At 43.2% G+C, this 12,562-nt stretch overlaps 1 protein-coding gene across 1 annotated transcript; it reads right to left on the bottom strand.

Moving 5' to 3' along the window:
• Window positions 1-2,804: 2,804 nt before the first annotated feature.
• spcs3 (signal peptidase complex subunit 3) lies at window positions 2,805-10,212 on the bottom strand. The gene is made up of 5 exons (XM_063475577.1): window positions 9,976-10,212; window positions 9,514-9,587; window positions 8,945-9,021; window positions 7,846-7,961; window positions 2,805-3,011 (listed from the first exon to the last, which is right to left on the bottom strand). The coding sequence occupies exons 1-5, from the start codon at window positions 10,116-10,118 to the stop codon at window positions 2,879-2,881; spliced, it is 543 nt and encodes a 180-aa protein (XP_063331647.1). The 5' UTR covers window positions 10,119-10,212; the 3' UTR covers window positions 2,805-2,878.
• Between the last annotated feature and the right edge of the window lie 2,350 nt (window positions 10,213-12,562).

The following is a 12,562-nucleotide window of genomic DNA, read 5'->3' as shown; positions in this document are numbered from 1 at the left end:
GTTAAAGGGATGGTTGGCTCAACAGAGCTCTGACTGTTTGTCAGCCTGGCTACAGTGCTGAAGAGAAACCTGGGGTTGTTCTTATTTTCTTCAATCAGTGATGAATAGTAAGATGTTCTGGCTTTGCGGAGGGCTTTCTTATAAAGCAACAAACTATTTCTCCAGGCTAAATGATGATCCTCTAAATTTGTGACACGCCATTTCCTCTCCAGCTTACGAGTTATCTGCTTTAGGCTACGTGTTTGAGAATTATACCACGGAGTCAGGTACTTCTGATTTGAGGCCTTAGTTTTCACTGGAGCTACAGTATCCAGAGTCGTACGTAGTGAGGAGGTAAAATTATTAACAAGATAATCGACCTCTGTTGGAGTAGTGTTCAGGTAGCTGCTCTGCTCTGCGTTGGTACAGGGCATTGAAGATGATAACAGTGGGTGGATTATATTCTTAAACTGAGTTACAGCGCTTTCAGAAAGACATCTACTGTGATAAAGTCTACTCTCCACTGCTGTGTAATCAATTATTGTAAATGTAAATGTTATCAGGAAATGATCAGACAGCAGAGGGTTTTCAGGAAACACTGTTAAATGTTCAGTTTCTTTGCCATATGTTAAAACAAGATCTAGAGTGTGATTAAAGTGGTGGGTGGGTTCTTTTACATTTTGAGAGAAGCCAATTGGGTCTAATAACAGATTAAATGCCATGTTGAGGCTGTCATTTTTAGCATCTACATGGATGTTAAAATCACCCACAATAATTATTTTATCTGAGCTGAGCACTAAATCAGATAAAAAGTCTGAGAAATCAGAGAGAAACTCTGTGTAAGGCCCAGGTGGACGATAGATGATAACAAGTAAGACTGGTTTCTGAGTTTTACAGCTGGGGTGGACGAGGCTAAGCTTCAGGCTTTCAAATGAATTAAAAGTCTGTCTGGGTCTTTGGTTGATTAATAGGCTGGTGTGAAAAATTGCTGCCACACCGCCCCCTCGGCCTGTGCTTCGAGGTTTCTGGTAGTTAGAATGACTCGGGGGTGTTGATTCATTTAAACTAACATAATCATCCTGCTGCAACCAGGTTTCTGTAAGGCAGAGTAAATCGATTTGTTGATCAATTATTAAGTCATGTACTAACAGAGACTTGGAGGAGAGAGACCTAATATTTAATAATCCACATTTCACTGTTTTACTCTTTGGTTCAGATGTGGATACTGTATTGTTCTTTCTTTGTGATTTTTTATGTTTAAGTTGTTTGTTGCTGGTTTTTAGTTTGTTTTGAATCGGGGAAATTTTGCCTCAGACAGTCAGAAATATTATAAGTCAGATCATGCATCAGTACATTAATATATTTTTATATCTATAAAAAGAAAGCTGACGCTTGTTAGCTTTATCAAAGGTGTGAGCATCACAGCAGATGCCTTTGTGTCAAATTGAGGATGAAACACAGAAAAACATGAAGGAGATTTTCCTGTTCTGGGATTTTATAAAAATATTCTGCAGTAGATCAAAAACGACAGAAAACCATGAATCAACATCTGAACATTAGCTGATGCTGCTGAAGTGAAGCAGAGCAAAGTTACAGAGGTTTTAGAGACACAGCTGAGCGTTTTGCAATTTTGCATAATTTTAAAAAGTTTAAATTTGTTCAGTATTGAACAGCAGAAATGAGGCTTTCTTTTCGGAAGTAAGTAAAAGGAAAAAAAACAGCGGCCGACAGCGCAGTAAGAACGGTAGACTGGTGCGTAACAAGCAAGCGAATAATGCAGAAAACAGATTTTTAGAGGGAAACTGTTCATGAAGTACAGAGAGAGAGAGAGAGAGAGAGAGAGAGAGAGAGAGAGCTGTGCAGGAAGTGTGATTTTATCGTGGTGGAAGCAAAACAGCAAAAGTCAGAGTGAATTCATGATGATGTTTACGTGAAGCGTAGTTTGGATCTTCTTTTGCTGCTGGTTCAGTCAATATTGTTTGGAGAGAGATAAAAACCTGCAGCTTCAGAATCAGCGCAAAAAGGACATAAACACAAAGTGCGGACCCGCCGAAACATCAGAATCAGCGAGCTGTCGGCTTTCAGCCCCGACCGTGTCCGTGCCGTCGGTGAGAAAGGCGACATCTCACTGACTCTGATGCGTCGGCGGAGTTTCGGGCAAAATAAATTTATATTAAAAAAATTGATTCAGGATTTTAATGAATCGATATCACGTTATCCAAGCTAGAATCGATTTTAAACGATAATCAAAACCCACCCCTAGTTGCCGGTGTCTCTAGCTTCACATCTGAGAACAGAATTACCAACTACCAGAGTTTGACCCCCGGCGGGTGTGTCGCCGAGTGGGGAAAAACGGTTAGACACATGAACAGGTTGGTGGTCACCCAGCCGCCCTCTTTCCCCAGCTGCTTGGGGTCTGCCGGGGAACAGCTAGCAGGGCCTACGCTGTCTTCAGCTGCACCAGCTACAGGGGCCTGGCTAGCTACGGGTGAATGAAGGGTGCGAAGCCGAGTCTCCAATTCAGTAATCCTGGCCTCCAGAGCTGCAAATATGCTACATTTGTTACAGGTATCATTACTGCTAAAGGAGGCCGAGGAGTAACTAAACATCTGACACAATGAGCAGGAAAGTGAGGGGGGGGGGACAGGGGAAGAGGCCATGCTGCTACCGAGTTGGTTACGAGCTAGCAGCTTTACAATGAATACACACATCCACTGTATTAGCCAGAGCTGCTCCCTCAGACCAGACGGAGGTACATGAACACACCGATGCTGACAGCATCACTGTTTGCTCGTCAGAACACAGAAGAGTTCTTCACAAACACACACGTTCCAATTTCAACTTTTATTACAAACCAAAAACTCAGTTACATCTCGTTTCAGCGGTCAAAGCACAGTCACTAATAGCTCTTGGTGGTCTCGTAGGTCTCTGGGAAAGGTATGCTGACGTGTCCACTTCCAGCCACCAGGGGCAGGATTCCAGCGTTGGGAACTACATTCCAGGACAATGTCAAGGTGATGTTCTTATTGGCTCTGAAGACGAGAAATAATGACAATCAGCCAATCATGTTCAACGTGTGTGAAGAGCATGTGAAATAAGAGACGACAAAGGCTCCGGGAAAAACTGAACTGCATTATGGGAAACATAAATCTCCTTGTCAGAATACTCAGGATGTTTCAAATTTCATACTTGATGCTATTTTTGATGCAATGGGGGAAATAATTAAAAAAATGAAGACGTATCATTTTTTTAAACTCAAGACTGGGACTCGACTCTGAGACAAGTTAAAGACCCTACAATAATACAGAAAAAAAACAACAATCATATGACCCCCTATGAGCAAGCACTTTGGTGACAGTGGGAAGGAAAAACTCCCTTTTAACAGGAAGAAGCCTCCAGCAGAACCAGGCTCAGGGAGGGGTGGGGCCATCTGCTGCGAGTGAGAGAAGGAAGACAGAACAAAGACACGCTGTGGACGAGAGCCAGAGATTGATAATAACTAAGGATTAAATGCAGAGAGATGTATTAACCAGTGTTGGGACTAACGCGTTATTAAGTAACGCGTTACAGTAACTACGTTATTATTGTGGTAACGAGCACGGTAACTAGTTATTATGCCAAAACCAGGAACGCGTTACTCGTTACTGGGATTTAGATAGGCTCGTTATTCGTTACTTCGTGTGGTGGCTATCGCGGAGCTTCCACAGATTCAATAACATTAGCAAGTGGTGGAGGCCAGCAGGTGGATGAGGGAAAGGGGAGGCAAGAGGAGAGACCCGAAGCGGCCACCGGTCCGAGTGTCAGGTGAACTGAACTTCAGGTAAGAAGTTATGACCTGCAGTCTATCTGGGTCAGATATAAACCAAGTTTAGGTGGAGTTTATTTTCGTTATGCTGACTTTTTCGTACTGCGTGCTAGCTAGCATGAGGGGGTTTCTATACAGCTGGGTGGGTGCTATGATGTTACTGATGTTGAACTTTATTTTGTTCATAAGGTTAATTATTAGAGTTGCCAACCATCCCGTAAAAAACGGAATCGTCTGGTATTCAGAGAAAATATTTCGCGTTTCATACTGAGGTGAAAAGAAACACAGTTTGTCCGGTACTTCAGCTACAATGAAAAAGACACAAAGCTGGAGTTATTCTGCGTCTTTACGCTGTCAGCTGCCTCTTCTTCTCTCATTCTCTCCCCCTCCCTCTCCTGTTTCTACTTCAATCATTAAACTGATCAATGATCAGCTGATCAGCTTTTCTCTCTTGTTTGTTTATCGCCCACTTTGCGCCAGAAAGAAGAAACCAGCGGAGGTCGCGCTAAACAACAGCAGCACGTTTAAGCTTGATCAGCTGTTGTTAGAATTTATTTAATATTAATTTCTAGTATCAGCTGATGCTTGCTGGAGCCACAGCTGTAAAAGCTGCTGGTCATGATATCAGTTTGGTTATCTGGTGAGAGGGAAACATGAAGATGAAACCAGGAGATGTCCTTACTGAATCATCAGAGCTGAACAGGTGATGGAGAAACAGGTTTACCTTTTAGGTGACATGAATGAGTTGAAGAGAAGTTATGAACTGTTTCTGAGAGACAAATAACACCAGGATCCTTTTCTAAGTAGCTGGCATCTGGTAACTGTGCAGGGGCGGGTCTAGCAAAGTTTTGCCAGGGGGCCAGGTAGGGCATTAACAGGGAAAGGGGGGCACAAAGAAATACTTTTCTTTCTTATTCCGATTTAAAATGTCTCGCTTTTAATAAATAATTATCTAAGTCTTACAACAAACGATTGATAGATTGATACATATATACCATCAAAACAGTGTACATCACTGTCACAACAGTGTTTGTTTTCATTCAAAGGCTTTATGCTTTTTCCTATAATGGCGGGCCAGTCTCTAGTCAAAATGCCCGGGACGATTTTTTGTCCCAGTCCAGCTCTGTATGCAGCTCATCTGCAGTCTGGTGTTACCTACATCTTCCTATTCAGAAGGCAGAATTTCCGAGTTCTGAGTACAATCGAAAGCACCACGACTGCAGTTTTTGTGTTGGATGTAAAAAGCAGGCTAGAATCATGGCGGCAGTCAACGACGGTCCAGGCGTGGGATTTCTCTTGTGGAAATATGCACATTACTTTTCCTTTCTATTGGTAGGTGGCACAGTGCACTTGTGGCAAGTAAGCAAGCTAGAAGACTGGCAATCTTGCTGGGTATCCAGTTACGGAAGCAACACATTAACGAGAGAATTCTGAGTAAAACCAAAGTTACTTTCCCTAGTAACTAGTTACTTTGAAAGTAACGAGTAACTTGAAGTAACTGAGTTACTTTTGATAGAAGTAACTACTAATGTAACTAAGTTACTAATTTAAAGTAACTTACCCAACACTGGTATTAACACATAGTGAGTGAAGAAGAAGCATTGCATCATGGGAATCCCCCAGCAGCTGAGGCCTATTAGTAAGTAAGGGAGGACTGAGGGTCGCCATATCCAGCCCTGCTTTATCATAAAAGAACATGTGTGAGGGAGGGACTGTGTTTGTGTGTCAGCTGAAGGTGGCAGGAAAAAAAATGAATGGAAGTCCAAGTTAAAGCCTGTACAGTAAGTATGGGCTGAAGTCACATTCCCAACTAGAACATTCAGGAGAAAGATGAGGAACAGGTCCTAAGATCTAAGCCCTTTAATGAGCATGTCTTGAGTGCATTCAGAGCTCGATGCTGATGGTTTAATGCTAAGGATCTCCTCTGATAGATGGTACAGCTGCAGCTAACGAGGACAGAGTCTGCCTCCATGAGTCCACTTAGGTCTGAGTGATGAACATGTCATCGGAGGTTCATGCCTGCCTGTTCTTTGTGACCGTGTGGAGCCAAGAACCAAGCAGACTTGGCCCCCTAACCCCTGTTGGTATTTAATGAGGCCCACCTACTACCAAAGAAGACTAAGTAATATGATGATGTGAGCTTGACTGGAAGAGCCTATCAGGTAACATGTTTAGCATGAGGAAACACTGGTTACAATTATGCTCAGAGAGAAAAATAGAGGTCAGTGTAATTAACAGTTAATAATAATAATAATAACAATAATAATAATAAATTTTATTTATAAAGCGCCTTTCAAGACACCCGAGGACACTGTACAATAGATAAAAAACACATAATAGCATAATGACACAATGAAGAACAATAAAACAAAAGCACAAGATAAAATTAACAAACAGTGGGTTCACAGTGAATATGCAGATTTTAACAGATGGGTTTTGAGTTGAGATTTAAACTGGTGGAGAGAACCAGTGTATATTATATCTGGGGGTAGAGAGTTCCACAGCCTGGGAGCAGAGCAACTAAAAGCTCTGCTTCCCATGGTGCTGAGGCGGGAAGAAGGCACAGAAAGCTGGATAGAAGAAGAAGATCGAAGTGAGCGGGCAGAAAAGGTAGTGCTTAACAGGTCAGAAAGGTAAGGAGGTCCGAGGTTATGAATGGCCTTGAAGGTGAGCAGAAGAAGTTTGTATATTATTCAGAATTTCACTGGGAGCCAGTTCCTGAAGAACAGGAGTGATGTGCTGGTAGGAGGGGTTCTGGTGATAGTGCGGGCAGTGGAGCTTTGAACCAGTTGAAGCTTATGAAGGGATTTTTGGGGGAGACCATGCAAGAGAGTTGCAGTAGTCAATGCGGGAGGTAACGAGACTGTGGACAAGAATGGACGTAGACTGGGTGGAAAGTGAAGGACGTAATCTGTTAATGTTGCGTAGATAGAAATAGGCAGAACAGGTGAGATTATTGATGTGAGATTTATAGGAAAGTGAACTGTCTAGGATGACACCGAGGCTCTTAACCTGAAGAGAAGGGAAAACTGTGGAGTTATCGATAGTGAGAAAGAAATGGTTCACCTTCAAAAGGTTGAATTTGGTGCCAATAAGGAGGATTTCAGTTTTATCCTCATTGAGCTTTAGAAAATTAGAGCTAAACCAGGATTTTAATTCGGATAGACATTCTGTAAGGGAAGAAGGTGGGAGGGAGGAATCAGGCCTGCAGGAGAGAGATACACGGGTGTCATCAGTGGAAAATGGTACCTAGAGGGAGGATGTATATTATAAAGAGAAGAGGGCCTAAGACTGAACCTTAGGGTACACCAGAAGTGACCGGGAATAGACGAGAGCGGAATGATTTCAGTTGAATAAACTGGGAGCGGTCAAGGAGATATGATTGAAACCAGGCGAGGGGTGTGTCAGAGATGCCGAGAGAGGAGAGTCTGCTTAGAAGTACAGAGTGAGAGATGGTGTCGAAGGCTGAGCTCAAATCCAAAAGGACGAGAATGGTGAGTAGACCAGAGTCAGCTCCGATTAGAAGATCGTTAGTGACTTTAAGTAAAGCAGTTTCTTTACTGTGACATGAACGAAAACCAGACTGAAATCTCTCGTAGATGTTATTATTAACCAGGCGTGAATGAAGTTGAGCTGCAACTACTTTTTCAAGTATTTTAGAGATGAAGGGTAGATTAGAAATCGGACGGAGGTTGTTAAAGTTGTTAGGGTCTAAAGAAGGTTTTTTCAGTATAGGAGTTACTGAAGCAATCTTGAATAAGGAGGGAACGATACCCGTGGTGAGTGAAGAGTAAATATAGCAGAGATGAGTGGGAGTAAGGAAGAGAGGCAGGATTTCACAAGCTCTGTAGTCATAGTGTCAAGATGACACGTGGCAGGCTTTGATTTACATATAAACTCAGAAATATCAGATAAATCAGGAAGATGAAGAGTGGAAAACAGCTCAAAATAGAGAAAAGGTTCTGGAGAGGGGGTAGACACAACATTTGAACAGAGTTGCTGGTGGATGTTATTGATTTTAGTAGTCCAGAACATGTGTTGATACACATCTGGTATCTCACCTCAGTCCATTTCCATCGTCAAAGAAGAAGTACTTGGACTTCATGTCTCTGAGGTTCAGCTTGGTGTTCTCACCTCGAAGAACGATCTTATCCCACAGGACGACCTGGTTCAGAGACTGACACACACACACAGATTATTTATACTGCAGGACCTCCATCCATGGTCAGGCAGCGGTTCATCTACCAATCAGAAGGCTGGTGGTTTGATCCCTGCCTCCTCCGGGCTAAAATGTCCTTTGTGTGAATGTAGCCTGTAGTTAAAAGAGCACGGTACGATGAATGATTGTTAGGGGCGCTTTCTCTCATGCATGTACGAGGACATAAAGCAGCCTGTGAGATGAATGCTGACACTGAATGCTGAATCTCCATCCCTCAGAATCACTGAATTAAAGTCTCATTTTAACTGAATGTCTAATCCATCCTTCTGCTGTGGGTTACCTTTACAGCCGTGTTCCTCACAGCTACAGTCACAAATTTCCAAAACACTGACATATGACAATGTTGTGGTTACACTGTTACAGACAGACCAGCTGATCCTATTAAAGTTGTCACGAGACTGTCTGAGCTCCACACAGACGCACACGCTTACACACAGATCCTGCTGCTGTTTGCAGTTACACACCTTCAGGGAACTTCTGGAAACTTGGGCTCATCCTAAACCTGTCAAACTCGGATTAGATGAACTACTGAGTTTTGTTGTTGTTACACACACACTCTGCAAACACCTTTCACGTACTCTCTTGCTCATTGTTACGTATCAAAGCAGTCCTACAGTTCCACTCCTCTGACAGCTAAAAACCACCCAGCTGTGTATTGTTTGCCGTCGGTGATCTGTATGGACCGCTGTCACTGACTTGTGCAAAAAGCCTCATGTTCAGCATTCTCATAACAACGTGATGATGATGAAGATGAGGTGAGACGAGTGACTGAATGCTTAAAGTGATCCATCACTGTGCTGGTGTGCATTCACACATCAGACTTGTAGTTTGACCTGCGCACTAACCGTTAGACACAATGTGATGCTTTGATAAGCCATATGTAGCGTGCTTCATGTCTGCTTCTTACTAAAAGGTCGACGTGTGTGTGCATTAGGACTTACATTGCTCTTTGTGGCATACTCAGCAGACAGGTAGAGAAACAACTGCTTCACATTCCAATCAAAAATTGGCTGCAAATGTGGGAAAAGTTAAGGACCATCAACAGAACCGAGAGAGGAAAACAAAAATGAATCCAAGCATCTTCACTGCATTGTCAGTGCCTAAAACAATGGTGTACATCGCCATGGTAACCAGGGCTAATCTGGTGTTAACGCGACTTGAACTCAAATGTGAATGATTCCGCAGTGAGTGTGCAGGGTTATTTTGGTTTAAGAATCAATGTAAAGACTGTATAATTACAAGCCTTTGGCTGGAATCTCTGTCAGACCTACTGGCATTCATTCAGAGTCCCAGTTTAGTAACGCCCAACACACACAGCTGCTTGAAACTGTTCTTTTGTCTCAGGATGTAGTTTTTAAAAAAGACGACAACAAGTCTACAAAGAACTGAATGAATGCACAATCATGAGCAGCCGCACAGTGCACTCTTATTGCAAAGATTATCTGAAGCAGCTGCAACACATGGCAAGAAGAAAAGATCAAAGACAGCAATGCTTTAACAGGAAGGATATCAGCTGAAAGGTCAAAGGTGATGAAACCCAGGTCACTTCGTTCTCGGGGTCCAGTGAAGTCGTCAACGTTCTTCCTGTGAGAGAGAGAGAAGTTACAAACTTCACTGGACATGTAGAAGTTGGGACGGACGCATGCAAAGGTGAAGGAAACGACTGCTGTTCCTCACATGACCCTAAATGCTTCTGTGTTTACCTCTGTACTACAGATATGTACTGTACCACAGCTGTGGTACAGTACACAGCTCTGTACTGTACCACAGCTCTGAACTACCGCTCTGCACCCCTTCCAGGCACAGTGAGTATCCCGAGGCTGAGGATGCTGTCCAGGCTCAGGACCGCAGGCCACAGAGCGGCTCCCACCAAACAGCTAGCATGTAAACCAGCCAGCAGCCTCTGCTACACGGAACAAAGACAGGACAGAACCTGGTGTGATGCTAACAGCTGTTGAAAGCAGAGACTTACAGCATGACTTTAGAGACGTGGATGTCCACAGGAACTCTTCTGTCTTTAAACGCTGTGGTGATGAAGCAGCCGAAAGTCAGAGCCGCCATGACGCTCAGGGAGAAGGCAAACAGCGAGTTAGCTCTCGACAGGACCGTGTTCATGTTGGGATTCAGCAAGTACCACACGGACACTAATTCAAACGACAGACTTGTTCCAAGCCCTGCAGCGGATGTAGAGTTAGCGCAAACCGGAAACGTGAAGTTGCGTGGAATAAACACATACTTCCGGTTAAGGCCTTTCAAAATAAAGCAAATTTGAAGCGTTTTCGGCCAGAAGAGAGTTTTAAAAGAATCACAGTCTAAGTGAAGCAGCATAGGTGTGTAGTCCAACATGGCTCTGACTCACATTAAACATGGATCAGTGTTTGTGACTCTCGGCCGGGTTTAAACATGTGCACATGTGTGCTCGCGCGGCGGCAGGAACCGGAAAGAGCTGTGGAACGATGAGTAAGCGGAAGCTCTCACTTCCTTATTCAAAACGTTCCGTCGGTTTAAAATGAGGCAGGTGAACTGTAACCTCTGTAACACACACACATTCGTTTTCATATCTCAGTGGGGACATTTCATTGACAATGCCTAACCTTAACCATCAGCCTAAAGCTAACCATAACTATTAACCCTGATAATGAAACCACTTTTTGAGCCTCAAAACTGTCTTCAGGCTCGTGGGGATGGACATTTTGTCCTCTTAAGGGCTGTTGGTCCCCACAAGTATAGTAGCATGCCAATTTTTTCTGTCCCCTCACAAAGATGTCTAAACATGTACACACACACACACACACAAACCGCATACAATACAAAGACAGACTTTCAACAAAGAAAATAACTTTTTTCCTCTTTTCCATTCTCTTAAACCTTGATTGAAATGATTGATTGATGTGGATATTTATAATCATTGACATCCACATCAATCAATCATTCTCATTTGTGATGTGGTTAAACTCACAGGTTTTTCATGGGAAAGGAGGCAGACATTGTTTTTGCTATGATCTATAAGAAGGTTCTTCCATTGTACAACATTTATACTTGTTTTTGATTTCCAACATCAAAATGTGACCTTTTTGGCAATAGTAAGGTCTGGTCTTTCCCATTTACCCCATCAGACAGTCCTGTCCTACAATGCAAGAATAAATCTGTGTGCAATGAAGGAAAAACTCAAATAAATATTGTTTTTGCCTTTCACACCCTCAGCTCCTAGTAATGTACACTGCTCAGTGAGTAAGCAAGAGAAGAGTCAAAGAGTCAAATGCTTCCTTCTGAGGTGTCTCCCACTGGGACTTCAAGTCCACATGAGCACAGATGTTCCTGCACACTATTTGGGGTGGCTGTAGCTCAGGTGGTAGACCAGGTCATCCACTGATCAGAAGGTTGGTGGTTTGATTCCTGGCTTCCCCTAGTCTACATGCCAAATATCCTTACTTAAGATACTAACCCCAAATTGCTCTCCGATGCAAATCCATCGGAGTATGAATGTGTGTGAATGTTAGCTATGAAGCACTTAGAAAGATGTGAATGGGTGAATGCACAAGTTGTGTAAAGCACTTTGAGTGCTCAGATGAGTAGAAAAGCGCTATATAAGAACCAGTCCATTTACCATTTATCCCAGCCACTTCTGAGTGTACACTGTCCTAGCATGCCTCTTACATCATGCTGCTATGTATTAGATCATAGGTGTCAAACTCTGGCCCGCGGGCCAAATTTGGCCCGCAGCCTAATTACATTTGGCCCGCGAAGCCATACCAAATTACTATTAGAGCTGGCCTACTGGTATTATACAGCTAATATATATATCGTTTAGTATTAAGCTTTGTTTGTTACATATTCAGTTTTTCAGCAAAACTTGTTTGAGTCCATAAGAAAAGATTCATTCTTATATCTGGAGGAAGATTTTTTTTTTCAATAAATATTAATGTGAGCCCGCGACTTTGTTCCAGTTTTGAATTTTGGCCCACTGTGTATTTGAGTTTGACACCCCTGTATTAGATAGTCTCCAAGGCACTTTTGCACAGCCTGCAGCTTTGGTTCTGTCTGCCATGATCAGTGCTTGGCCTTTATAGCCACTGGTAGAATTCCTTGTTGCCATCCACTTCCTGTATCTGTCATGGTGCATCACATGCATGGGCTCGGTCATCCATGACAGTTCCTTCTCTTATTCATTATTACAGTAGCAGTAATAGTCTTCAGCTGCCTGAGGCACTCTGGGAGGGGTGGGGGGGTGGGGGGCATATTCCTGATACACTCGTGGATATGCCGTGTTTTTTCCAGGATCTTGGCTGTAACACTCACCAATCCTCGCCATCCCCATTTCCTCGTAGAGCTTCAGTGTGTTGGACTTCAGGTGGGGCCTCCTTCCAGTCGGACATGCCCAGAACACCTAAATTCCTAATCAGATGTAGGAACTACCTCAACTGGCTCCTTTTAATGTGGAAGCGTAGCAGCTGTGTGGAAGACAGAACTCCTCATCCAATCCCTAAGGGAGAGCCACCCTTCAGAGACAACTCACTACCCAGTGCTCGTGACTGTTAGTGAGAGTAGGGCCATATGCT

This window comes from Pelmatolapia mariae, linkage group LG6, assembly GCF_036321145.2.
Source record: "Pelmatolapia mariae isolate MD_Pm_ZW linkage group LG6, Pm_UMD_F_2, whole genome shotgun sequence".
In the NCBI taxonomy this organism is placed as follows: domain Eukaryota; kingdom Metazoa; phylum Chordata; class Actinopteri; order Cichliformes; family Cichlidae; genus Pelmatolapia; species Pelmatolapia mariae.
Note: the sequence above shows the minus strand (reverse complement) of the source record. Positions and strands in the feature narration are given on the sequence as shown.